This window comes from Ursus americanus, chromosome 30 (assembly GCF_024610735.1).
Source record: "Ursus americanus isolate L20-20 chromosome 30, mUrsAme1.1.p, whole genome shotgun sequence".
Lineage (NCBI taxonomy): Eukaryota > Metazoa > Chordata > Mammalia > Carnivora > Ursidae > Ursus > Ursus americanus.
Genome location: NC_142156.1, coordinates 2075063 through 2100493, shown reverse-complemented (window position 1 = coordinate 2100493; position 25431 = coordinate 2075063). Strand labels below are relative to the sequence as shown.

The window sequence follows — 25431 nt, the reverse complement described above, 5'->3', positions numbered from 1 at the left end:
AGAGCATGGAAAGCACTTTGCACCGTGCCTGCCCTGTTGCAGACAGGCAGTAAATGTTTCCAGACTGCCCCCTCCTCCTGTGAGAGCCTCCCAGACTATAACATCAGGAAGCCCGGGCTCCCAGCGGGGGAACACAGAGATGGGGAAGCTCCCTCCATACAATTTTGTGATCTTCCTTTTGATGGACTCTGAAATTATATCAGCCACTTGGCCACTCATGGTCCATTTATTCATTTATTGACTCCGCGGGAAAGAAAAACAACTTCTGGGCGGTGTGCGCTCTCTCTCGTGCCCTCCGCATCTCAAGGTTACGGCCCAGCGGCATGTGTCTCTCAGAGGAACAGCCTCACCTCATCAAATCCAGCTCGTAGCTGGGGCCCACCGGCTCTTGCCCGCTCCATCTATCCTGCCTGCCCCTGCACTCAGGGTCAGCTCGAGCTTCTCGTGGAGGGGCTTGGCTCACGGGGGCAGCCGGCACTGGAAGGCAGGCGTCACTGGTCCTTCTCAGTGCAGGCACGTGGCTCTTTGACTCTCCCCCAGTACCGGGGAAACATGTTAGCCACAGCCCCCAGAGGCTATACGGGGCGTGTACTGCACTCCCCCCCTTATGGCAATGGGAAGAGCCAGAAGTGCGTAAAAAAGGGAATCAGAAAGGAAGTGGCTTGTGGCCTGGGTGGCTCCACTCTGGGAAAGAAGCCTGGGAGGAACTGAGAATAAGATGGAAACAAAGGGGGAGAATTCAGGTTACACACCAAATGGTTATGCTGGCGTGAGATTACACCTGCCGTCCACAGGTGGCTAGTGAGCATTTGATTCGTGGCCAGTGAGCAGCTGAATTCCTAATTGTATTTAATTTTAATTAACTTACATCTAAATAGCTCCACGAAGCGGGCGGCTGCCACATTGGACAGCACCACTCCAGGGGTTTCATATAGGTTGTAGTGAGATAGAAGATAATCTAGGGGCACCTGGCTGGCCCCGTTGGTGGAGCACACGACTCTCGATCTCGGGGTCGGGAGTTCAAGCCCCACATTGGGCATAGAGATTACTTTTACAAAAATAAAAAAAAAAAAAGAAAAAAAAAGAAAAGAATCTGAGAAGCACAGAAACCACTGTGCGTCACCTGTCCTGACTGCTGGAGAGAAAACTAGAGAAACTCCAAGTGTCTAAGAGCCCTTGGGTTCAGTTTCTATGATTCTAACATTCCAAGAGGTATCATTATTCTATATTCTAAAGACTCAAAGTACTGAAGGGCACATGTGCCCAGGAAACCCTACTGAGTAGTACTGGAAGGACCCACCCTCAGTTTTTAAAATAGCAGGCTCTCGGTTTTGCATATGCAAATGATTCATGGAGTCAGTGCAACTGGGCAGTAGAAACGTGAGCACCGACTGGGTGTGTGGTTAACTTTTGGGCCTCACAATGGCAGAGTCAAGACAAAGGAATGCCCGACAGGAGGAAGTACATGGTGTAGCTGGGGAAAAGGATATAGAAGCAGAGTAACCACATCCCTAGTGCAGAGGTGGGAACCATAAGTGAAATAGGGTAGCCAACTGTGTGGTTAGAGTGTGGCTGGGAGCAAGTGTTTCTCACCTCTACCAGCCTCTGTCTCCTGATCTGCAATATAGCCATAATGCAGTGTTTACGGGACTCCTGCATCCACACGCATCCCCTGAGAGTCTTGTTAACATTCATGTCCTCACTCAAAGGTGTGGAGTGGAGTCTGGGAGCCTGCATTTCTGCAGCCATGGCTGCTGGTCTGTGAATCACACTTTGAAAAACAGGTAGTAGATCCCCGGTAATTTGGGAGGATTAACTAACATAAGGTAAAAAAGGTAAGCTGTTACATAGATAATAATAACAGTGGGAAAAAAAAACAACAATAAGTAATTATGAACTATATATAACCCAACTTAAAATCAACCTCCAGGGGCACCTGGGGGGCTCAGTTGGTTAAGCATCTGCCTTCAGCTCAGGTCATGATCCTGAAGTCCTGGGATCGAGCCCTGGATCAGGCTCCCTGCCTGCTTCTTTCTTTCCATCTCCCTCTACCATCATGCTTACTCTCTCTCTTAAATAAATAAAATCTTAAAAAAAAAAAAAATCAACCTCCAGCTAAAATCCATAACGGAATAAACAACAACAACAACAAACCATGGGATTACAAGTCCAGGTTCTGTTTATACTTTTTCTATGAAGAGCAATCCTTCTTCCCCCTCTGGTTAAGTACGTCTTAACTATTGGCATCATCACACAAACGTCAGAATTCTCCCAAAGATCCCTTCTGAAAGTCCTACCAGTTAAAATGCAAACATAATTATGAGACTCGAAATGCAGGATCCTTGACTCGCAGTCTTTCAAGACGGCCTGACATTGACCCACAACATGAACCACGCCCTCTAACAACAGAAGTGTCTACACAGACTGTTGATCTGTACACTTGGGGTTTTCCAGCCAGGGCAGAGCTTTATGATGAACAAGGGGTAGGATGAGCCAGGGAAGGCATTTTGGGGTGGGAGGGCTCTGGTGGAAAGAGATGATGGCAGGACCATCCTTGGGAAACCCGGAGCAGATACACTTTCAAATGAGCTACAGAAAGATGTATGTCACACACCCATCGCTATGGCTGGGGCCAAAGCAAAGCCTTCTGGCAGGCTTCTTTACTCCCACACGTTTTTTAGCAGGGGTGAGGAAGCGGATACTAAGGAAACTTATTATTTATTGACCTTAAAAATGCGCAAGACACTGTTTAATCTCCTGACTACCTTGTAACCCATTTTACAGATGAGGAAGCCGAGACTCAGAGAAGACAGGTGACATGGCCCAGACATAGACTAGAAAGGCTAGAACCAGAATTTAAATCTAAACCTGCCATCCGTCTCCTATTCCACTTTTCCTTCCAATAGGGCTTAGAACAGGAGTTAGCAAACCACAGTCTGAGGGCCAAATCTGGCCCATTGTTTGTTTGTTTTTAAATAAAGTTTTATTGGAACACACATGCTCATTCATTTGTGTATTGTTTATGGCTGCTTATAAGCAATGATATGCAGAGTTTTGTGACAAAGAGTATAGGCTGCAAAGTCTAAAATATTTACTCCCTGGCCCTTTACAGAAAACATTTGCTGATCCCTGGCAAAGAGCATCTAATTGCTACCTGGGCACAAGCTCGGGAGGTTTTGCCAGGCTCTTGGGAAGAGGCGAAAGCCTCTTATTTCCTGAATTCCTTTCCTTTTGTTTGCTGAGAAGTGACATTAGTCTTCTTTTTTCCTCCCCACCCACTAGCCATGAGCTCACAAAGGCTGGAGCCTAAAGGATTCCCCCTGAGTATTTGTTTATAAGCCTCTCTCCAGCAGGACGCTTTGTCTCCAAATCACTGCCAAGCTTAATAACAGCATCAACCACGTCATCTCCCACCAAAAACATACGGGAAACCTAGCTCTGCCGCCCAGCTGGGTGGATGTCAGCTGCGGAGAGCTGCAAATTGCCTAAACAAGGACAGATGTAGCTTGTTTTTGCCTTTCTTTTTCTATTTGAAAACTTTTAGGGGGGGAGATGAGAATGCCGTTAGGGAAATGGATGTGTTGATTCTAATTATCTGAGCGGGTGGCAGAGGTGACTAGCGGCAGGATGGGCTCCACGTCATTTACCTGGAATGCAGCCAAGGCAAGGCTGGGGAAAGGGCAGAATTCCAATGAAGCCAGTGCCCAGGACAGTGAACACAAATAAGGAGGCATCTGTGAACCCATGGGTTACAAGGGAGGACAGCAAACGGGGGACAAGTTTCCAGAATTGTCAAACTGGAAATGATCCAACCACTGGCCTAGGCTTCTACCTCTGCTCTGGAACTCGGAGTTGGCCTGCTCTCGAAGAGTCTTTGGTGCTGTCTGCTCTGGGTCTCATTCTTGTGATGATGATGATGATGGTGGTCATGGTGGTGATGAGGTCATGATGATGATGATGATGATGGTGTTGGTGGTAATGGCCATTATGGTGGTGATAATAATGGTGGTGATGGTGGTGATGATGACGGTCATGATGGTGGTGATTATAAAGGTGGTGGTGATGATGGTGGTGGTGGTGATGATGACGGTCATGATGGTGGTGACAATGATAATGGCAGTGGTGATGATGACTGGGAACATGATGACAGTAGTGGTAGAGGTGACGAGGATCATGATGATAATGGTAAATGATGGTGGCTGTGATGTTGATGATAATGGGGGGATGGTAGTGGTGGTGGTAATGATGATGAGGTGAGGGTGGTTAGTGATAGCGACAAAGATGATGATGATTATGATGATAATGATGGTGGATGGTGATGATGGTAGCAGTGATGATAATTGCTATGGTCTGCATGTTTGTGTCTCCCTGACCCCAAATTCTTATGATGAAAGCCTAACCCCCAAGGTGAAGGTATTAGTAGGTGGGGCTTTAGGAGGTGATTAGGTCAGGAGTGGAATTAGTGCTTTTATAAAAGAGGCTCCAGAGAGCTCCCTAACCCCTTTGCCATGTGAGGACACAACAAGGTGTCAGTTACAAACTCGGAAGAGGGCCCTTACTAAAACACGACCGTGCCGATGCCTTGATCTTGAACTTCCAGCCTCTAGTACTGTCAGCACTAATTTCTGCTGGCTGAATGCCACCTAGTCTGTAATATTTTGTTATAGTGGCCCAAATGGACTACGACAATGTTCGTGACAATGACAGTAAGTTTGCTTTGCATCGGCCATCATGACAAGCATTTAAACACATTGTCTCATTAAATCTTCCCTACAATGTTGTGAAGGAGTCGTAGTGACTATCCCCATTTTATAAGATAATAGAGACACAGAGAAGGTGAGTATCTTGACCAACGTCACACAGGAGGGAAATGATGGAACTGAGATTTGCATCTAGGTCTCCTTACTTCCGTATCTTGCCCTGCTGTCAAGCTCTTTCTTCACTCAACATGCATTTCTTTTTCATGCCTCATATGTGCCCAGCAATGTTCCAGGGCAAAGGTGAGCACTTTTTTTTTTCTGTAAAGGGCCAGATAATAAATATTTGAGGTTTTATGAGCTAAGTGGTCTCCGTCACAGTCACCTCGGCCATTGGAGTGTGAAAGCAGCCATAGACAATACATAAATAGCTGTGACTATGTTCTAATAAAACGTTATTTGCAAAACAAAACAAAAACAGAAGACAGGCCAGATTTGGCCCACGGATCGCAGTTTGCTGACCTCTGCTCTGGATCATGGGATAGCAGGCGGAGTTCTGTGGTGTGGCCTCAGGGGCCAGGGTAAGAGTGGGGGCAGCCTGATGGGAGGGCTCTGCCTTGGTCTACCACAAATCTGCATCAGCTGTGGATTTAAAAGGGGGTGGGATGTTGGCTATTTAAAAAACAACAAGGTGGTATTCTCTGGCTAACAACAACTTGCTGTCTCCCAGCTGAGAGAAGCAAGAGGGTGCCTCTCTGCATCCCCCCTGGAGATAAGGTGACACATCTGGAATCCACATCTGGAATCCACAGTAGGTACAAAATCCACCTGGAAGGCACCAGAGAGAGGGAGGGACCTACAGGGATTCTCTCGCCTGCGGAGGTAGGAATTTCTCAGCACTGCAGTTTGCTTAACCAGAGATGGGATTTCCACTGCTCTGAGTCTGAGGCTGGAGAAGTCTCCGATGAGATAAAGGAGCCTAAAGAGCTTCCAGTTTGAGATGCTGCGACCCTCTGCAGAGGTCTTGGGGTGCAGGGACGTGCTCCTTAGAGATGAGGCTGCCACCGTGACCGACCCACAGCTCGCCCATCCATGACCACTGAATTCTAGCCTTGCACACCGTCTCAGCAGAAAGGTCTTTTAGAGATGATCCGATCCATTTTACGGGGGGGTAGGGGGGAGAGAAACCCCCGCTCAGGGAGAGGCATGCCCCCAGGTCACACAGCCAGTAGGAGGCATGAGTAGGGCTCATGAATCCAGGCCTCCTGGCTTCCAGGCAGGCTCCTCCCATTACAGAAGCTGCTCCCTTGGGGAGCCAGAAAGGAAAATCAGGCTGCCCCCTTCTGGCCTCCTCTCCCCTTTCTTTGATCTGTCCTACTTATGGGACTTCCCAGCTGCAGGAGTCACAGAAAAGATGTAAAACAGAAAGGGGAGAGAAGTCGAGGGAGGGATAAGAGAATAAGTAGAGAAGAGAAAACATAAAAAGAACCTGGCGCAGAGCAGAAGAAAGCCGGTGAGGGTCAAGGCACACAGACACGGCCTCTGCAGTGGGCCTCCAAGGACTTCTCTCTGGAATCCATTTCCCGTCCTTCTGGTTTTCCTTGGGGGAGCTATTCTTCCCCTACTCTCCATCGGCATGGTTAGGATGGGGCTAACTCTACCCCCCGGATGCAGTGCTGGGCACATCTCCCAGAACCATCCAACCAGGGACTGCACACTTCCCGTCCTGGTGCTCGCTTTAGGGATGGGCAGGGACCCCAAACCAGGAGCACCAGAATCAGTGAGATTCCATTTTGGGACTACTGTCTGAGCTGTTGGGTACAAGGGACCCTCTTATCACTGAGGTTGATTTGCTGATCATTTTTCAGCCTGACTGCTGCTCCTGGGAAGGAAAAGCCTACTTGAGAATGGGGATGGAGAGGAGGTGGTGGTGGTGTCCAGCCAGTGGTGTCCTGGTAAATATTTAAAACTGGCCGGGGGCGGGGGAAAGGGAGGAGGTCTGGTCTGGAGCATTTGCCAATTTCCATGGTATAAATTCTCCTTCACTCGCTAACGTTAATTTTCCAACGTGACATCTTCAAGCACACAGTTAGGAAAAGATGGGCACAATTAGCTCTGGCGAGCTGGTGCGAGTTGGCCCTAACACACTGCATTCTGCCCGTCAACATCATCTGAGCCCCTGAATGCCACTGGACCTGAAATCAGAGGTCACTAGACTTTTCCATTCAATGAACCAATACATTCCCTTTCACTTAAGCCAATTAGAATTCTGTTTGTCACTCACAACCAGAAGTGCCATAATTTAGACCAGTCTGCTCATCCCTTCCTGCTACGTTACACTTGCAATTCCAAACCAGCCAATTCTCCCAGGAAAAACCATTTTCTTTCCCACTTCTTGGTCTTCCTCAAGTTCTGAGGTCTCCTTCTGTCTTCTCATTATTTAAGCTCAGGCAAAATAAAAAAAAAAAGGGCACCCTAAAGAGACGAATCACCTTCGAACCAAATCACTGTTTGGAATCAGAACATCGAGTCTGATCTGGGGCCCCCTCGATTTCCTTGGGACCACTATCTTCTGAAGTTGTCTAACCGTGCCAATGATCCTGCTTTCGATCGTGAAGATTAACCTTCCCGGGCCTCTCTGACATGCAATTAAGTGAAGCATAATCTCATCTAACCAATTTGAATTGGATCTATTTGAATAATTTAATGTACACCTGCAACATTCGATCAATACCTGGCCCCCCTTCCTTTTTAACATAATTAACTTTGCGCAGTTAAGTTACTCTAATTTCCGGCAAGTCTTGAAGTGACAAAAGTTCAATCGGCGAAGTCTCAGGGGACAAGATTAGTATCCACTCTTCTGTTCACCATGTCAACACTCGATGCATTATTTGTAATTGGTATTAGCAACTTTAAATTCTGATTAATTACAGGAGAGCCTGTTCTCAATGCAGAAACAAAGCCACAAGTCAGGGAGTAATAGACCCAATTATTCCTAGGTAGGCTTTCGGTAATAGATTTTATTATCAAGATATCTCATCTCAGAGGCAGACGCAAAGAAACTCATTTCATTAGACGATACCACCTCTTGAACTGAGACAAGCACATTCATCGTTTGGGATAAAGATAGCTTGGAAAAATTCCGTCCCAGAAACGTGTCTGAGGCTAGTGGCATGGGGTCTCACATTCTTTTCAGGACCAAGTTTCTTTTGTAGAGAAACCTTTGTGGGGAGACAGACAGGAGCCCGTGGTGCCCGGAAGGGGGCAGTGATAGAAACACCCACATCTCCCCTGCCACCTCACCGAGAATGCAGGAGCCCATGATGGGTGGAAGCGAAGCAGTCTGAACGCGGAGTTTATAAACGTGTCGGGCCATTTTGGATCACGCTGAGATAACGGGACGGTAATTAGGAGAGCTATCTCCCCGTCAGGAGAGCCATAAAAGCTATTATTTACACCCTGCTCATGGCCCCGAATGCCCTCCATATGGAATGCCTTTTTAAATACTTCAGTTCCCAGCCAAAATAATTCATCTTTATGCTCTGAAGTTCACAGTCATTTGCAGGAGGAAAACACCAGAGAGTTTTCATTATTGTTGTTTTTGTTTTTTAAAGGAAACCCTTAACTTGGGCTTTGGTGAACGCCTCCAGGCGAAGTGGTGGGAGGGGGCTGTGTTCCCAACTACAGTTTGGAAATAGGAGTCTTCGGGTGGCCAAGAAACCCAACAAGAGAAAACAAGAACGAACGTGAAAACTAAAGGCCCTTACCAGATATGGTCAGATTGTCAGAAGACAGGAGGAGGCAACAGGAAGTGGTGGACAAGAGGGAAAGACGAAGGAGCTGGCATGACCGAGGAGCTAAACATGGGGCGAACCACTCAGAAGAGAGTAGACGGGATCAGACCCATTTGATATATGAGGCCAGGGAAGTCCTTCCGATGACAGAGTTCTGACGGTAAAGTCATTTCGCTTAAAAGAGTCCATGAATGATGTGATTTGATTTAAGATCCTTTGGACTCCAAAGCTACCCTCTTTCCACTCGACTCCACGACCTCCTAATTGGGACATGGTGACCCCAGCCCAAGGAGACTCCAAGCAACTCATGTGTTGGAAGGGGCTCCTACCAGTGTGCACAAGCCCGCTGCTGAATTTTCCAGAACTTTGCAGGCCGGTTGTTCAACACGACTACCATTAAGAATTAAACGGTACAAACTTATGTCAATAAATCATATTAAAAACAAAAGTAACCACATACTCAAAATGCATTGCTTCCTAATTATTTTAGCACCGTTTTACTATCATCCGTGCTTTTCAAGTGTCGGGTCTCTATCCTACATGGAGGGTGGCCTCCCAATTCCGCGTTCAGTGACATCATGTTGTTAGCTTGCAATCAGCCCTGGTGGGAGATTTGAGAACATGACACACCGGGACTCACCTACTCTGGAAAGCTCGTTGTTAAACTCTTACAAGCTCACGACTGGCCCAAGCTTTTCTCCTGGGAGCGCCGTCCCAGATCCAAATTCACTCCAACCTCTCAGTGACATCAAGGGGAGGTCTCCTCCTTATGGGGAGCAGGGAAAACGCCTCCCCCAAGTTCTGAAGAGAGCCAAGACCCACATGGCTAGCCCATCATCTGTTTCAGGCCTCATCTTCTTTTCCCTCCCCACCACCCCAAAGGTGGAAAATACACCCCCAAGTAACACCCAATCAATAATTCATGGGCCATATATAATTGATGCTGGATTTAACAGAAGTAGAGCTGTAAGTGGTTGTCTATTAACTATTTATGATTTTGCCTGGGCGGCTGACAAGCCAGGCTCGGTGAGGAGATCACACCCATGCTCCCATGTTTTATTTAAACATTATTAAAAGTACGCAGTCTGCAGCAAGGCCTTCCATTCCACTCAGAATTCGGTTCTGTTGTGAAGTCGCCTCCAGGGTGGGCCTAAAGTTGGGACTGGGTTTTACTGGCATCACTCCTGTCTTTTCCCTTTGAGTGTAGGGAGTGAAGCTGCCCTCCTCCTCCTCTCCTTGAATTCCTCTCCTCCTGATGTGCAAGCCCCCTCCCCCAGATTTTCTGTGACCCTGGCTACATCACATCACCCCTCCTAAGCCTGTTGGGTCACCTGTAAAGTGGGGAGTACCATGAGCCTTGCCTTTAGAGTTACCGTGAGGGTCATGTAGTTACCGTGAGGGTCACGTGAGAGCAGTGATCTCAGTGGGGATGCTTTTGCTTCCCAGGGCACCTTTGTCAATGTCTGGAGAGATTTCTGATTGTGAGGACTTGGAGTTGGGGAGGGGGCTGTTCCGGCATCTAGTGGGTAGAAGCCAGGGAGGCTGCGAAATATCCTACAAGGCACAAGCCAGCCCCCCAATAGACAATTATCCAACACCCAAAGTCGATAAAGCCTATACTACAGAATCAGAATCAATATTACTTTTTACGACTCAATTAAGAAAAATACGCAAATGAGGAGATACTTAGTGTTTAAAACTTACTGAGTAGGAGAAGAGGTTTGAGTTGGTCAGACCTGGGCTCAAATTCTACAACTTGCTGGGAATGTGACTTTGGAGAAGTTGCTTAGGCTGTCTGGCTCTTAGTTCCTTCATTGGTAAAATGGGGATAATTTGCTCAAAAGGAGAGGTTGGAATGAGAGAACCCATGTAAATGCTTAGCCCAAGGCCCAGCACACAATAAGTGATATACAAGCACTAATTACCCCCAACATCACTACCACCAACCATCATGGGCATGGGATGGAATGGGGAAGTGGAGCCAGTGAATTTAGGATAAAGTTTAAGTAGAAGAAGAATCAGAGTCAGAGGAGGAGTGAGAGATGAAAGGAGAAAGAAAACAGTGTGATATCTATTAAGTCCCTACTGTGTGCTATCACTGGGCACTTTCAGGTAAATCATCCCATTGGATCCTCACTGCCACCCAATGAGATTGGCTGCATTATATCCACCCCTTCCCATTGTATAGATGGTGAAACTGAGGTCCTGCCATGTTAACTTAGCTGCCCAAGCTCTCTGGCTCCAAGTCCAGTGCTCTTTCTACGGCCCTGTAAGGGAGCTGAAGAGTGTCTCCCCAAAATTCATATTCCCTGGGAACCTCAGAACATGACTTTGGTTTTTTTGTTTGTTTGGTTGGGTTTTTTTGCAAACAGGGTTTTTGCAGATGTGATTAGTCAAGATGAGGTCATACGGGATTAGGGTGGGTCCTAAATCCAATGACAGGTGTTCTTATAAGAACAACAGAGGACATAGAGGCAGAGAAGGGAAAGAAGTCCGTGTGGACACGGAGGCAGACATTCAAGTTATGCTGCCACAGCCAATTTGAGCCACCAGGAGCCACCAGAAATTGTATGAGGAAGAAAACATTCTCCCCTAGGGCCTTCAGAGGGAGCCTGCAGACACCTTGATTTCTGACTCTGGCCCCCAGAGCTGTGAAATGGTAAATTTACATTGTTTTAAGACAACCAGTGTTTGGTAATTTGTTACTGTGACCCCAAGGAGCTATGCATCCTCGCTCCACCCACACACATGGGTCAAAGCGATTTGGGGGAGTGAGAGAGAAAAAGAGAAAAAGAGGTGACATGTCTGCACCTACACAGGTGACAGACAGGTGGGAGCTGAGGAAGGGCCAGGGCAGCAGCAGGGGAGAGCAGGTGTGGGGTGTGAGGAAGGGATTCTGCGGCTGGCATTCAGCGGAGGAGCTGCAATGAGAGAGAAGGAAAAGAGAGGAAGGGGAGGTGAAAAGTTGGCATTTATGTTCCCGTCTGTGGTGTGTCTCTGCCCTCCTGGAAACCCGGACATTGCCTAACACACAGCAGGCATTCACTAGACACTTGCTGAACGCAGGTGTGAAGAGGCCACGATGAACAGGATCGAACAACCACTCCCCCCAAGTTGCTCGCCAATACTGCCTCATCATTCAAGACACCCATGTGATGCAACCTCCATGTGCTCTTCTCCACGTCTCCTGGTTACACCAACCCACTTCCTCCTCTGCCCACACGTCCCATTTTGTATCAGAATCAGTTAGGGGCACCTGCATCTCCTCCTCTTGATCTTGAGATCTCCAAAGGCACAGTTCCTGCTGGGCCATTCATGTCTGCATGATGGGGTGAACACAGGGGGAGGTGGGAAGACAAAGGAGGTGCTTCACCTAGTAAGGGGTGGGATAACAGTAAGGACTTCCTGGAGGTGGGACCTGACTTGAGTTTGAAGGTTGAGTAGGCAGGCAGAGGGATGCATGGGAACAAAGACGGTGAGTCAAGAAACAACACGGTGTTGGGTCCTTTCATGCTTGAGTAGAACATGCAAGGTGATAAGAGGCAGGCAACCAAAGGCAGAAGGATCTACAGGGGCTAGATCTCAGAGGTTCTGGGAAGGAGCCGGGATGTAGTTCTGAAGGCAGTGGGGAGCCATGGAAGATTTCTTAGCAAGAAGAGTAACCCAGTAAGACGTGTCCTTTCTGGAAAGATCTTCTGCAAGGAAGAGCCAGAGTGGAGGGAGAGTGGGGAGACAAGTTGGAAGGTAAATGTAGAGCCCCAAACCAGAGAGGATGGGTCTTAATTAAAGACAGAGGAAGCAAGGATGGGAGGATAGGAGGGATGGATTTTTAAAATACCCCCAAATAGGGTAAAACAGCAGAGCTGCCCATTAATCTGTGTGAGCCAGAGAGAGACAGGCCACTGGGATTTCTAGCCTGGGTCACTGGGTGGTGTGCTACGAGTAAGCAGAAGTCCAATCTACATTTTTCAAGGCCTGGGAAGCTCTTGAAAAAGACACTTGGCTCGGGGGAACGTTGAGGGTAGGGAGTCAGGCCAAGGTGCTGGAGGGTAAACCCAACAGGGTCGGCCTCCAGATCGGATGTATCCGGCGGAAAGCAGGCAGAGGGTAAGGCTTCCTGTCGTCATCAGCCCTTGCAGCTGCCCTTGACCTCCCTCGGTTACCCTGTCCTGGGGCTGCGGTGGTTTCCCCTGGGCTCTGTAGCTACTGAAAGACGACAGGACATAAATGCACGGGTGAGCTCTCTCATCACTCCCATGACAAAGGGACTTGAATGATTTAGAGCCAGAATATTCTTTTTCTCCATAATGGCTCCTGGAGTCGCCAGGAATAGTACATTTACTAAAATTAATGGCAAAACCTCATTTTTCTTTTTTCCGGGAAGAGAAGTTCCATCGGCGGGGTAATTGATCCTGATCCTGACCGCGCCAGTGCGCCAGCGAGGGGTGTAAATCATTCACACGAAACAACTCGCAGCCCTTTAAACCAACACCAACAGTGACAAATGGCGCAGTCTGGGACAGGCGGAAGGGAACGCGAAAGGGAGATCCATCAACATCCTTCCCGCTTCTCATTGGGGCCCGGCAGGTGGGATCTTTTCTGGGGTCTCCCACAACAGAGCCATTTTTCAGCAGGATTGGGCTGAAAGGGCAGCGTGGTGTCACGGTGACAGCTTGAGAGCTGGACACATGGGGTCGCCCATCTCACCTCCGCCACTCCCAAAGCTGCAACCCTGGGCCAAGCCCCTCATGTGTCTGCCCCTCCACATCCCCTACCTGCTGGGCTGGGTATCAACGTGAAAGAAAACCACGTCTGCCAAGGGCCTAAGCAATGAATGAATGAATGAATGAATGAACGAACGAACGAATGAACGCACGCATGCTTAGAATGGGGAGTTAGAAAATTCATCCTATCCCTCCCAGGGAGATTTGAACTTAAAACATGGAAAGTGAAAGGGACAATGCTTTACTCAAAGAAATGGCTAGTGACGACAGTGGCCGTGGTGTCAGCTGGTCTTCTAAAATCCCCCAAACCCTGCTGCACAGACACCTTGCTTGTCTGCGAATGCTCTGAGCACCCATCACAGAGAAATGTATAAAATACACCAATAACGGCCTTTGCAATATCTCTCCATTCGGCGTGAGCTCCTTGAGGGCAAAGATGTGTCTTCTTTCCTGATGGATCCCCAGCACTGAGCACCGGTCATGGCCCATGGGAAAAACTGAGGATACACAGCTCACGAAAGAAAGGACCAGAATGCTGACTGCCTTGCAGGCTTTTGGTAAAATTTATTAAAGAGCACATGGCATGGAGTGGCTGTCCTCTTGTCTTGTAGGGGATGGAGGAAGCTGATTGGTGGCATGGACGTGAACCTGGAGAGGTGAGATCCCACCCGAGAAGCCTGGGGAAGTACCAGGATGCCACATGGATGGCGGGGGGCGGGGGGCTCAGCAATGGGGTGCTCCCACTGAGCTGCATTTGGTCCACGCTGCGAGCTTCTACAAAGCGGGGCTTTATGATTCCTTGCCACCCCCCCCACCAATGCCCACCCCTGCGCCATGCCCATAGTTGGTGTTGAACAAACAACTGATGAATGAATGAGTGAATAAATCATACGAGAAAAGGCCATCCTCTCTTCTCCCAGTGGAAATATCCCAGGCCCATAGGCAAGGGGTGTATTTGAGGGCAAATAGGTTGGCGAGTGTGGGATATACACTATCAGGAAGGGTCGGCCAGCCTGACGTTGACCCTCTGAGCCTTTCTAATCCACAAAGTCACCGAAGAAACAAGAGGTGCGTGGCCATTGCCGAACACCAGCTAGGCAGGAACATGCCCTCCTTTGTTGCAGTGGGTTGAAGGGTGGTCCCTAAAACCAAAAAGCCTCCTAGAACCTGTCAATGTGACCTTATTTGGAAAAAAAAAAAGTGTCTTAATGGATATAATTAAGGTAAGGCTCTCAAGATAAAATCCACCTGGATTCAGCGTGAACCCTGAAATTCAATCATAGGTGCCCTTATAAGAAAAAGGCGGGGGGGGGGGGCACCTGGGTGGCACAGCGGTTAAAGCGTCTGCCTTCAGCTCAGGGTGTGATCCCGGCGTTATGGGATCGAGCCCCACATCAGGCTTCTCTGCTATGAGCCTGCTTCTGCCTCTCCCACTCCCCCTGCTTGTGTTCCCTCTCTCGCTGGCTGTCTCTATCTCTGTCAAATAAATAAATAAAATCTTAAAAAAAAAAAAAAAAAGAAAAAGGCAGAGGGGTATTTGAGACACACAGACGCAGAGATGACAACTATATGTAACAAAGGGAGACACTGGAGAGATGTGACCACAAGCCAAGGAATGCCTGGAGCCCCCAGAATTTGGAAAGACAGAGAAGGATTCGCCCCTGTGGAGCCTTCGGTGGGAGGGTGGCACTGCCCACACCTTGGTTTCAGACTCCTGACCTTCAGTCAAATTTATTCTGTGAGAGAATAAATTTCTGTTGCTTTAAGCCACCCAGTTTGTGTTACCTTGTTAAGGCAACCCTAGAAACTACACCACACAAGCACAGATGTGCCAAAATAAAGGGAAGATTTCAGTCTCAGTAAACTTTTGCAGCATCTTGCAATCAAAGCAGAGAATGATGCAGGTTTTGTGTCAGCATACACACAAGCTTTGTGTTTTATAGTTTTTTTGTTTTTCTTTTGATTCCTATATGGGGGTTGCTCTATAATCTTTTCAGTATTTCAGGGCCTTTAAAGATCTTAACCTGTCCCTGGATGTGGGGATAGGAAAGGAAAGGGAGAAGGGGAGGAAGGAGAGGAGAGAGAGGGAGAAAAGAACAAAGAAAAGAAGAAAAAGCCACTGCTTGATCTGGCCGGCACGCCTGGGTGTCTGGCCAGTTAAAGAAGACATCAGAGGAGACGGGCTGGGATGTTCTCTCGCTCCCAGCCAAAGCGGGTGGGAGGGGACCTCGGCTGCATGAGAAACAGGGCTGGTGAATGAGGAAGTCATCCTGTCAACTGAAGGAAAGAGCCTTTCTCTCTCCCTAGCCATGGGAGGTGGAGAAACTGCCAGTCATGGCACTTGGACTTTGTCTGGGAACCTGGTCTCTGTGCAGAGCCTCACCTCCCCCCACACGACAGCTACGCTGATGGCTTGTCAAGGGCAAAGCTGATGAGAGGGGCCCTGGCTGTGGCAGGCAGTGGCCCGAGAATTACACTTGCTGCAGGCAGACAAGTTGGTGAGACCCGTCACAAAACCAGAGTGGACAGGGCGGGAAGGAGAGAAAGACTGTGATTTAGAGACCTTCTGGCCATGCCTTGGTGGGTGCTGGATTGTCTCAGTGAAGGTTCTCTGGTGGTGGGCAAAGGGGGTGACAGATGTCTCCCAGGTCACGGAAGCAGAAACCTGGAGTCTCAGGGATATCGGACCTCACGGGGGAAAAGGAGGAGCCAGCTCTCTCAGAGGCCCTGTGATCCCTGCAGGAAACTGTCCTCAGAAAAATACAGTGTGTGATGGGGGAGACCTTCCCACTGGACAGGAAACACATTTTTATCTTTTTCCTGCCTTTTTCTTCCCTATGAAATGTAGTAAAATGTCAAACTCTATATTTTCTTTATTTTTTTTAATTATTTTACTTTTTTTTTCCCTGTCCTGATGGGAAACAGATTTTTAAGTGTTGCCTGGACCACGTGAGGGAACAAAGCATGGCTCAGTCGATAAAAGCACAGATTACAGAGTTGGACTGGCCTGGGTTCAAATTCTTCCTAGTGTGTAGCCTTGGGCAAGTGAATGTACCACTCTGAGCCTCAATTTGGTATGTTGATGGCCCTTGCCTCAGTTTCCCCATCTCTAAAATGGGGACAGTATTCTGACTTTACAGGGTTGTTAAGGGGATTTTACGATACGGATGGTAAGACCCCATGCAAGGTGCACATTTAATCAGCGTTGGTTCCTTCCTCTTCCCACGAGACTGCCCTGCCTTTGGAGAGATGCATGAGGCAGGAAAATGAAGTTTGTAATCTGAAATGCACACGTGCTGGGCAGCCATCCGGCAGCAGTGAATGCCATTGGTCCACTTTGGGCCCGCCCCCAGACTCTGCAGCCAATGGCAGCATCGTTTCTCTGCCCATCCCCTTCTGGTTTCTCCCTGCTTCCCAAAGGCCCCAGAGAGCAGCCCCGCAGGAGGCTCCCATTCAGAAATCCTCCATCAGATGAGCCCCAGCGTTGGGGACAGCACTTACCAGCTCCATGCACCTGCGGCTGGCCTCGGCCTCCCGCTGCACGAGCTCTTCCATGTCCGCCTTCAGCTCCTCCAGGCGCCGCTGGTAATACTGGCTGCTCTCGCGTTGCTGGGACTCGGACTTGACCGCCTGCGTGAGCTCCTCGCCCATCTTGATAATACTGTCGCGAAGCCGGATCACCAGGACCTGGAGTCGGAGCGGAGAGCACACATCCGTCTTGTTATTAGAGGCCAGGGGCAGGAGACAGGGGGCTCCTGGCAGAAAAATCCCGCGCTGAGTCTCTGTGCATTTGCATAAGGTCATCAGGATGGTGATCCTGATTTCTGGTACAGAAATGAAGAATACTGTAAAAACCTAGCCAATGATAACGGCCAGACCGAGAGGCAGCCAACCATACAGATGGGCACCCTGGCTTTGAATATGCTCTAGGTTCGAGCCTCACCACTACCTCTTCCTGGCTGTGTGACCTTGGGCAGGTTATTTAACCTCTCTGAGAGACAGGGATGATGATAGCATCGATGACCCCCAGACGCTGTCAGAATTGAAAATGTTAAGTTCCGCAGAAGGCTTAGCTCCATGCCTGGCACACCGAACATTCTAGATAAGCACTGGGATTTATGAATATTTATAGCAGCCCTCATCATTTTATGAAGCTGTGCATTGGGGAGCACACCATGTGGGGAAATCAACCCCTTCCCCAGCATGGGTTTTGGGTTCCCGATTTGTAAAACGAGGAGGTTTGATCAGATAATCTTCCATAAAGGAGCCTCAGCTCTAACGTTCTATGGCATTTTCCCTTTTCTGGGGGGAGAAGCCAAGAGGACACAAGGAAACCGTAGAGGGAAAGGAGCTGTGGACATCACGATTGCTACAGAAAACAAACCCAAGTGCTGTTCTGCAGAATTCATTAGTTGGCCAACAAGCCCGGAGCCAATCGATTCTGATGGGCAAATACTCGAGTGTTGACCTAAAACTGAGCCCGCATGAATATTTCAGGCCCTTGCTCAAGACTCTGAGCCCCTCTCCAGATCAGAGACTGAATAATGGTCTAAAAGAAAAGCTTTACTATTCAATTGCCCTTCGCCTTTCAAATGGAGTTTAGCAACAATTTCAAAGGGCAGCAGGGAGGTTAAAAGGAAGAAGAGCAGTTCTCAAACGGTGTCCCCAAGGCACCTCATCTCAAGGACCCGGGATTCTACTACATGTAAGTCATGATGGCAGAGGGGCGAAAGAGAATTTGGATATAGAATCTGCCACTGAGAGGTTTTTGGTTTTTTTTTTTTTTTGTAATAGTAATTTTATTTTCTTCTCTGCTATCACTTGACTATGCTAGAATTGAGCTAAAATAACAAACAAAAAATCTGATCGAGCCCAACATTATGCACACTTAAAATGCAGTAGATTAAAGTTCCATGGTGATCTGCGGAGACAATTATGCCTTGAGGGATCCCTTGAGCAATTCTAAGAAGCACTAAGCGTCAAGGCAAAGAAGAATCTTTCTCTGTTCTTGCTATAAAGCATCCTTCTTAGAGACAAAATGCCCAACAGGGGATTGGGAGAATGTTTCCAAGTGAGGAATGCAGCCTCCCATTTCTAGGTGCACCATCATCCCGTGGCTAAGCCAGCCAACTGCAGAGAAATTACAGCCTGTGACCAGGGCCGAGGGAACAGGGTCCATCTACTCGTGTCCCTGACATTACTCAGCTGAATCTTGGGCAGGTCACTTGACCTCTCTGCGGACATCTTGTAGTTCATTCGGTGGGGCCAATCCTACCTGCGCCACGGGGCTGCAGCGAACTTCCAGGGGAGTGGCTAATGAGAAATAGCTTTGACAGTGGTGACGCCCACTGGCGGTGGCTTGTGTCACTGGCCCGCAGAGCTAAAGGTCATTGTAATCATTGAACCCCGCCCCAGCCCATCTATATCTTACCTGCTCTTCTCAAGGTCCAGCTGCCATGCCACCTCCTCCTGGAGGCCTCCCTGATACCCAAGCTTGAAAAGACCTCCATCTCCCAAACCTCCCAGCCTTCTCTCCATACTGTGGGTCTTTATGTACATATTTCACCCACATCTCCTACAAAACTCAATGTTTCTGGAACGCAGCATCTGCTCTTTTGTACATCTGCCTCCTCCCTTGCGTGCATAAGTGCATGAGTGGGTGAATGGAGACGGGCAGAACTGGCTTCACGGTTAAAAACGTGGACAGACAGAGGGGTCAAGGTCTGAAGCAAGGGAAAGATCAGAGGAAGAGAAGAAACTTGAGAAAGGAAGGAAGAAGAGACAGAAGGGGAAGATGGATGGAGTGATGGCACATGGCCATGGATGGAGGTGGACAGAGGAGGACGGAGGTGGACGAAGGTGGATGGAGACGGATGGAGGTGGGTAGGCTGGATGGATAGGTACTTGTGGGACCGTGCGGTCGAAAGCAGGCAGAAAGGAGGAGTCGGCGGGGAGGGAACACGGATGGGAGATAGAGAAGGAATATGGATCCAGAGAAAGACATGAGCAGGTGGAGGGATGATGGGAGGACAGACAGAGCTTACACAAAAGCCCCACTTCTCTCGGCCTGAGTAATATTTACATGTCCACAAATACCTCAAATCTCTTAATCTGCACTTTCTGGAACTCCGTCTTGTTCTCCAGGTCACAGATGACCGCCTCCTGCCTGCTGACAATGGCTCGGTCCACGGTGGACTGCTCCAGGTACTCGATGCGCATTTGAGCCACCTGCAGCTGGGGGGGACCCCGAGACGTCCATTGACCACCTGCTGGCCCCGAGTCCCAGCATCGAGACACATGCGGGACTCAGCCCCAGATCCATTCACACCGCCTCCTTCTTGGCTCTGGTGATAATGTGTCAAGGCACAAGCACACTGTCGGTACCCTCACCCCAGCCCCTGCCCCTGGGTCCCAGAGGCTGGAGGTGATGTTTCCTGTGTGTCTTCAGCGTCCAGCATAAGCCTTTCAATCAGCAAGCTCTGGCATCCCAGGACGCAACCAAGAGTGTGCTTGGGAGCCAAGCACGTGCATCAGAGTTCAAAGCCAGGCTCTGCCCCTTTCCAGCAGGGGGTACCCGGGCAGGCCCGTTCCCCCCTTGAGTTCATGCTTTCATTTATGTGTGTGTGAGGATTGAGGGCAATTAGCACCTGGTATATAATAAGTACCCAGCAGAGGCCTGGCACTGCTCTTATTTTTCTGCTGTTGGTGTTACTCATGCCTGTGGACATTTGCTCGAGGCACCGTCACATCGGCGGAAACCCTAAGCAGGCACACGCAACAGTTCTAGAAGGGCTTTGAGAACTGCGTGGGTAAGAGCAGCCCTCTAGCTAATGAGTGAAATTCAGGGGGGTTTGGAGGAACCCTGGCTTCAAAGGAAGATTTCACAAAGGATGAGGATCTTGTCTCACCCAAACCATCCCTTTCTCCTTGGAAACGTTTCTCAGAGGAAGAAAATCTTGCACGGAATGGCTGATGAGTTTCGCGGTGCAGGGCGCGTGTGGAGGCTGACTGGCCAAAGCAAGAGTCAGTGTGTGTGTGTATGTGTGTGTGTGTGTGTGTGCTGGGTTGTTCTCAATTCATTTGGTGCCCAAGTGAAGTTGAGTGAGTGGACGCATGGATGGGTGGACGAGGGACAGGTCCCAGGATGCAAACGGGGAGGTCCCAGAGAGACCCTGTCCGTTCCTCCCCGCCACGAGGGCAGCTCTGAGCACATACTTGTTCTTGAAGACTGTGCTTCTCCTTCTTGGCTTCCTCCAGCTGCAGTTGCAGTTCTTGGATCTGCCCGATGTCAGCAGCAGACTAGTGAGACCAAAAAAAAAAAAAAAAAAAAAAAAAAAATTCACCCTGAGACTTTGCTGGGAAACTCCTGCTGGCAAGCCCGTCTCCCCACCCCCACCCCCAGATGTCTAAGACTCTCAGAGCCTCCGTGACAATAGCTCGTTCCAGAAAGTTACTGCTCACATCCTCCCCACATCGTCCATCTCGGTGTCTGCTGAGTCACTCCCGTTATGTAAGCCCATGGCTCTGGTCAACCGCCCAGGACACGATCAGACACTCTGGAGAGCCCAGACAGAAATGGGCTGGCCGCGGCACCAGGGCCAGATGGCAGAGGGAAGAGAACTCTTCCCTGGGTGTCAGTGACTGGGATTCTAGACTTGGATACTGGCTTTGGCTTCTCTGCACCTCAGTGTCCCCATCTGTAAAATGGGCTGCGAGTCTCTCTTTAGCTCCTCTACACGGAGTTTGTTCAGAGATGAAGGGAGGCAGTGGAGACTCTAAAGGTCCTTAAAGAAAGTAGAACCAAACTGTTAAGTGTGATCATCTCCAAAGAGAGGGATTCCAGCGGGCAGGAGGGCCCCTCACTTTCTATTTTCCACATGTCTTTATTAAGTAAATTATTTATAACACACATACGAGTATACTGCTTTTGTAATTGATCGAATGCAGAAAGTTCCCTTTGACCCAAAATAAGTGTGAGTCATAAAGGCAGAAGATGGCATAGGCCATTTCTGTGATGGCTGTTCTAATGTCGAGGCTGTAATTGGTTATTTTTGTTATCATTATTCCTTGTTTGGCAGAAATTCCCCCAGATCCTGTCTCTGGAGGATGCATTTGAAGGCTGGCGGACAATGTACCAGGGATCCCCTCTGGGGTACAATGTGGGGAAGACCCTCCTTACTCCTGGAGGGAACTGCTCTCCCCCGTTATCAGAAACCTGCCAGGGATCCCCCTCACTCATCTGTCGGCTCTACCCCAAAGTCTCTGCTGTGCTCCATCCTACCACCGAGCCTCCTGAGCGTGTCCTGGGTCCGGCCGCCCACCCATGTCCACTCTGCCTCCCCAGTACAAGCCAGCTGACCCTCTCCCTCCTGCTCTGGCCCCTAAAAAGCTTGCCAATGATTCTCATCACACATAAAATAAAATCCAAAGTCATCTCAGCCTACGAGCCCCTGATCCGGCCCTGCTCTGCTGGCCTCACCGAGCTCATCTTAGGGCCACGCTCCCCTCGCTGGCCTCCTTCCAGCCTCTCAAATGTGCCTTCTTGGGCTCTTTACACTTGCTATTCCTTCTGCCTGGAGCACTTCCTGCAACCCTCACTATTCCACCCAACCTAATTCACTCCTATTCCTCATTCAGATCTCCATCTGAGAGCCACCTCCTCAGGGAAGCCCTCCCTGACCTCCAACCTAGGTCAAGATTCGCAGAACCGTGTTCTTTTCCTTTCTGGACCCTAAGCTCATTTTGCAAGTGCCCCTCTGTTCTGGGTGATTATGTGAGAAGCTCTGCCCAGCCCGTGAAACCGCACGTGAACTCAGGGATGGGATGAGCTTTTCTCAACCCAGTATCCTTGGCATTTCACACAGCACCTAACACATGGTAGGAACACAGTAAATATTCAATAAATGAATGGATATAGACATGGATGGAGAGGCAGATGAATAGATGGAAGGATGGATGGATAGATGGATGGATAGGTGAGTGGCTGGGTGGGGAGGTGGGTGGAGGGGTAGGGGGATAGGGGAAGGATGTGGTATCTGGGTGGACAAAAATGAGGACAGGTGAATGGGCGGACAGAGGAGCAGATGACTGGCGGATGGCTGAATATTTTGATGGGTAGTTAGAAGGGTACGTGGGTGGGTGGACGTGTGGATATGTGCATACACAAATCAAAATTTTTCAAGGTGAAGACGTCTTCCAGGAATGCACACCCATCTGAAGGGGACACCCTCCTCCATTAGGACCGCGTGAAATTTCATCGTTCCTGGCTATCCTTGTGGCATTTATCCCTCCCAGGTCCTAAGACCAGAGATCGGCCCAACCACACCCCCTTCTCGACCTCCGGCACCTGCCCGGCCCAAGGCCACCAAGCCTTCTTCCGCTCTCCATCGCTACCTGAGCAATGAGGTCCTTGTGCTTCTGCATGAGGTCGTTCAGGTCATCCTGGTCCTCATCGATGCGTTTCAGCAGATCTGCTCTCTCGAACTGTAGCCGGTACAGTTGCTCATCCACCTGGGGGCGGGGCAGGACAAGGGTGGGGGCAGAGCCGGGGGGGGGGGAGGGGACAGCAGGGGCCTCGCCAAGAGCAAAGTGGGGGGGGTCGCCTGTGGGTGTGTCAGATGAGTGACCATGTACCTGAAAGGAGGGTCATGGGTGTGTCATTGCATGGGGTGTGTGTGTGTGTGTGTGTGTGTGTGTGTGGGCAAGTTCCTCTTAATCTGGTCCAACAAAATCCGGAACAAAAGGTCCAATAAGGATCTTGAGACAAGCTTCTGCCTATCAATCTGTGCCTATACCTAAATTTTAGGATTTCACATGTAGAGTAAAAAATTTAAGCCCACCTTGTATGCACAGACAAGTGACTTAGAAACGCACACCCAATTTTCACCAGTATATTAGATTCATAATATATGTTCATTTCCCCCCATTCAGTGGCGAGCACATAGTAGGTTCCTAATAGAGGTTCCTAATAGTAGGTTCCACACTCCCTTATAGGAGTGAGCCTAAGTGGGCCCCTGAGAGACACTCTTGTCTCCACGTATAAGAATGAACCCACACTAGCCCAATGATAATGATCAAGTCCCCTATAATGGCAGCGAGCACACAGTAGGACCATAACAGGTGCCCGGGAACCACTTACAGTGGTGAGCACACTGTGGGCACACTCTAGACGTTTTCGTTCCCGTGTAGGGTGCTGAGCAAACAATAGGCTCCTACTGAACACATCCCCACAGTCCTGAGCACACATTAGGTCTATAATACGTTTCCTCGCCTGCCTTTGCAGAGGTGAGGACATAGTTGACCGTCATATATGCCCTTATACCTTTCTAATGCTCAGCTCATAGGAGGACGTCTGTGCTCTCAGAGTGTTGACCCAGGAAGTTCCCAGTAAGTACCCTTGGTCCCTCTTACAGCGCTGAGCACACAGTGGGCCTGCGCTAGTCCCCCGAGCCCTGTGCTGGCCCGGGCCCCCACAGTTCCAGGAAGGGACAGGTACCAGGCTCTTGCTCCTGGTCATGTTCTCCAGCTCGCTGTGCATGTTCTCCAGGTCCGCGGTCAATGCCTTCTGCGTCTTCAAAGCGTCCTCACACTTGGCTTCACTCTGCTCCAGCTGTGACAGGCAGGAGGATGAGAAGAGAAGATCCTCGTGAGGCCGTCTCCTTGAATGCCCTTCCTCTCCGGCCCAGCCCTTCCCCTCCGGTCCAGCCCCTCCCGGGTGGCAGAATAATTTACAGATGATCCCCATGTCTTCACAACTATTCATCAACCCACAACGAGGGGAAGCGACTGCGTTTGCATCTGAGGCGGCTGGATTCTGAGCTACTCAAAATTGAACAGGTATTGTCCCATGAAATAAGGCTTGTCTGCTCCGGTGCCGGGAGCTAGTCCCCAGCTCTGCTCGGAAAATATTTGCTGTCACCCACTTAGTGCATGCAGGGAACAGTCAGCTTGGCCCCTGGCCCCCTGTGGGAGAGGGGGATACAGACAGTGATAGCACGGGAAGGAAGGCGTGGAGACACTGGGAACACAGGATGAGGTCAGGGAAGGCTTCCTGGAAGAGGTGCTCGAAAGTCAGTGGGAACTTGCCAAATAGATGTTTCTCTTATTTTTAAAAAAATATTTTATTTATTTGAGAGAGAGAGAGAGATACCATGAGCTGGGGGAGGGGCAGAGGGAAAGAGAGAGGGACAAACAGACTCCCATCTGAGTGGGGAGTGGGGAGCCCAATACCGGGCTCAACCCCAGGACCCTGAGATCATGACCTGAGCCAAATTCAGACTGAGCCACCCAGACACCCTCAAGTAGACATCTCTTACCCAGGTTTCAGAGTTGTAAACCCCCTTTAAATGGTATGTAAACTATTTGCCATGTGAGCATTTTCTTGAAGATTAAGAGTCACCGACCTCAACTAAGTTTCTCTTGCTCACTCTTTTCTTTCTCATCCATTCACCCACCTGCACACAGCAGGCCTCCTATCTTAGCAAACTGGAGCCATCAAATAGGTCAAGTACTTACACGGCCCCGGAAGCCAGACATTCCCTACCAGAGAAAACCACATCCGGGTACAAACCCTGAATCCATTCGGCAATTGGCAATTTCCCCTTGATTTCCAAACCCAAGAATCTCTGAGTAGAAAACAGCCTCAGAAATCGCCTAAGGAAAATGCTCGGGGCTCAGAGAGGGACAGTGCCATGCCTGAAGTCACACAGCTCAAGGAGTGAAGGCAGCCGCTTGTATTGTCCAGACCAGCAGACTTTCTCACTGCCAGGCCACTGCCCCACCAAAACAGTTAATAATAATAAGGTTGGTGCTCCCAGACAGAAAAAAGTAAAATAAAATAAAAGCAAGGTAGAGTCCCCGTGAAATGACACACATACAGTCTCTGGTCCCTGAGGCCACCGAGTAAGTGAGGGGGCCCCATTGATCTATAAAAGGAAAACAATTGAACCACAGTGGACCCCAGCCCAGGACAACTGGCCAAGGTGGGGGGGGTCTGGGGGTAGAGCCCACCTTGGGATCATTGTCATCTCCTTCCGAACTGGGCAGAGAATGTCTTCCGCAGAATATCAGGAGCTCAGCCCAGATGTTAGAATCATAATAATAACAATGGAAGGCGGGGAGAATGGGGGTCACCAATATCTCTTGTCAAGTACCACGGGAAAGGTTCTGCTTTCATCTTGACTCGTAATCCTCATCTTTGAGCTGTGAGGTGCCTAC

At 49.4% G+C, this 25431-nt stretch overlaps 1 protein-coding gene across 1 annotated transcript in view; it reads right to left on the bottom strand.

Moving 5' to 3' along the window:
- The window catches only part of MYO18B (myosin XVIIIB), a gene marked incomplete at its 5' end in the record, with an annotated part of 232250 nt that overhangs the window by 51568 nt on the left and 155251 nt on the right, over positions 1-25431 (bottom strand). The window contains 5 exons of the mRNA XM_045791207.2: positions 16717-16902; positions 19312-19449; positions 20431-20514; positions 22609-22725; positions 23711-23824. Of these exons, the coding sequence (XP_045647163.2) occupies positions 16717-16902; positions 19312-19449; positions 20431-20514; positions 22609-22725; positions 23711-23824 (639 nt within the window). The remainder of the gene's footprint in view (positions 1-16716; positions 16903-19311; positions 19450-20430; positions 20515-22608; positions 22726-23710; positions 23825-25431) is intronic.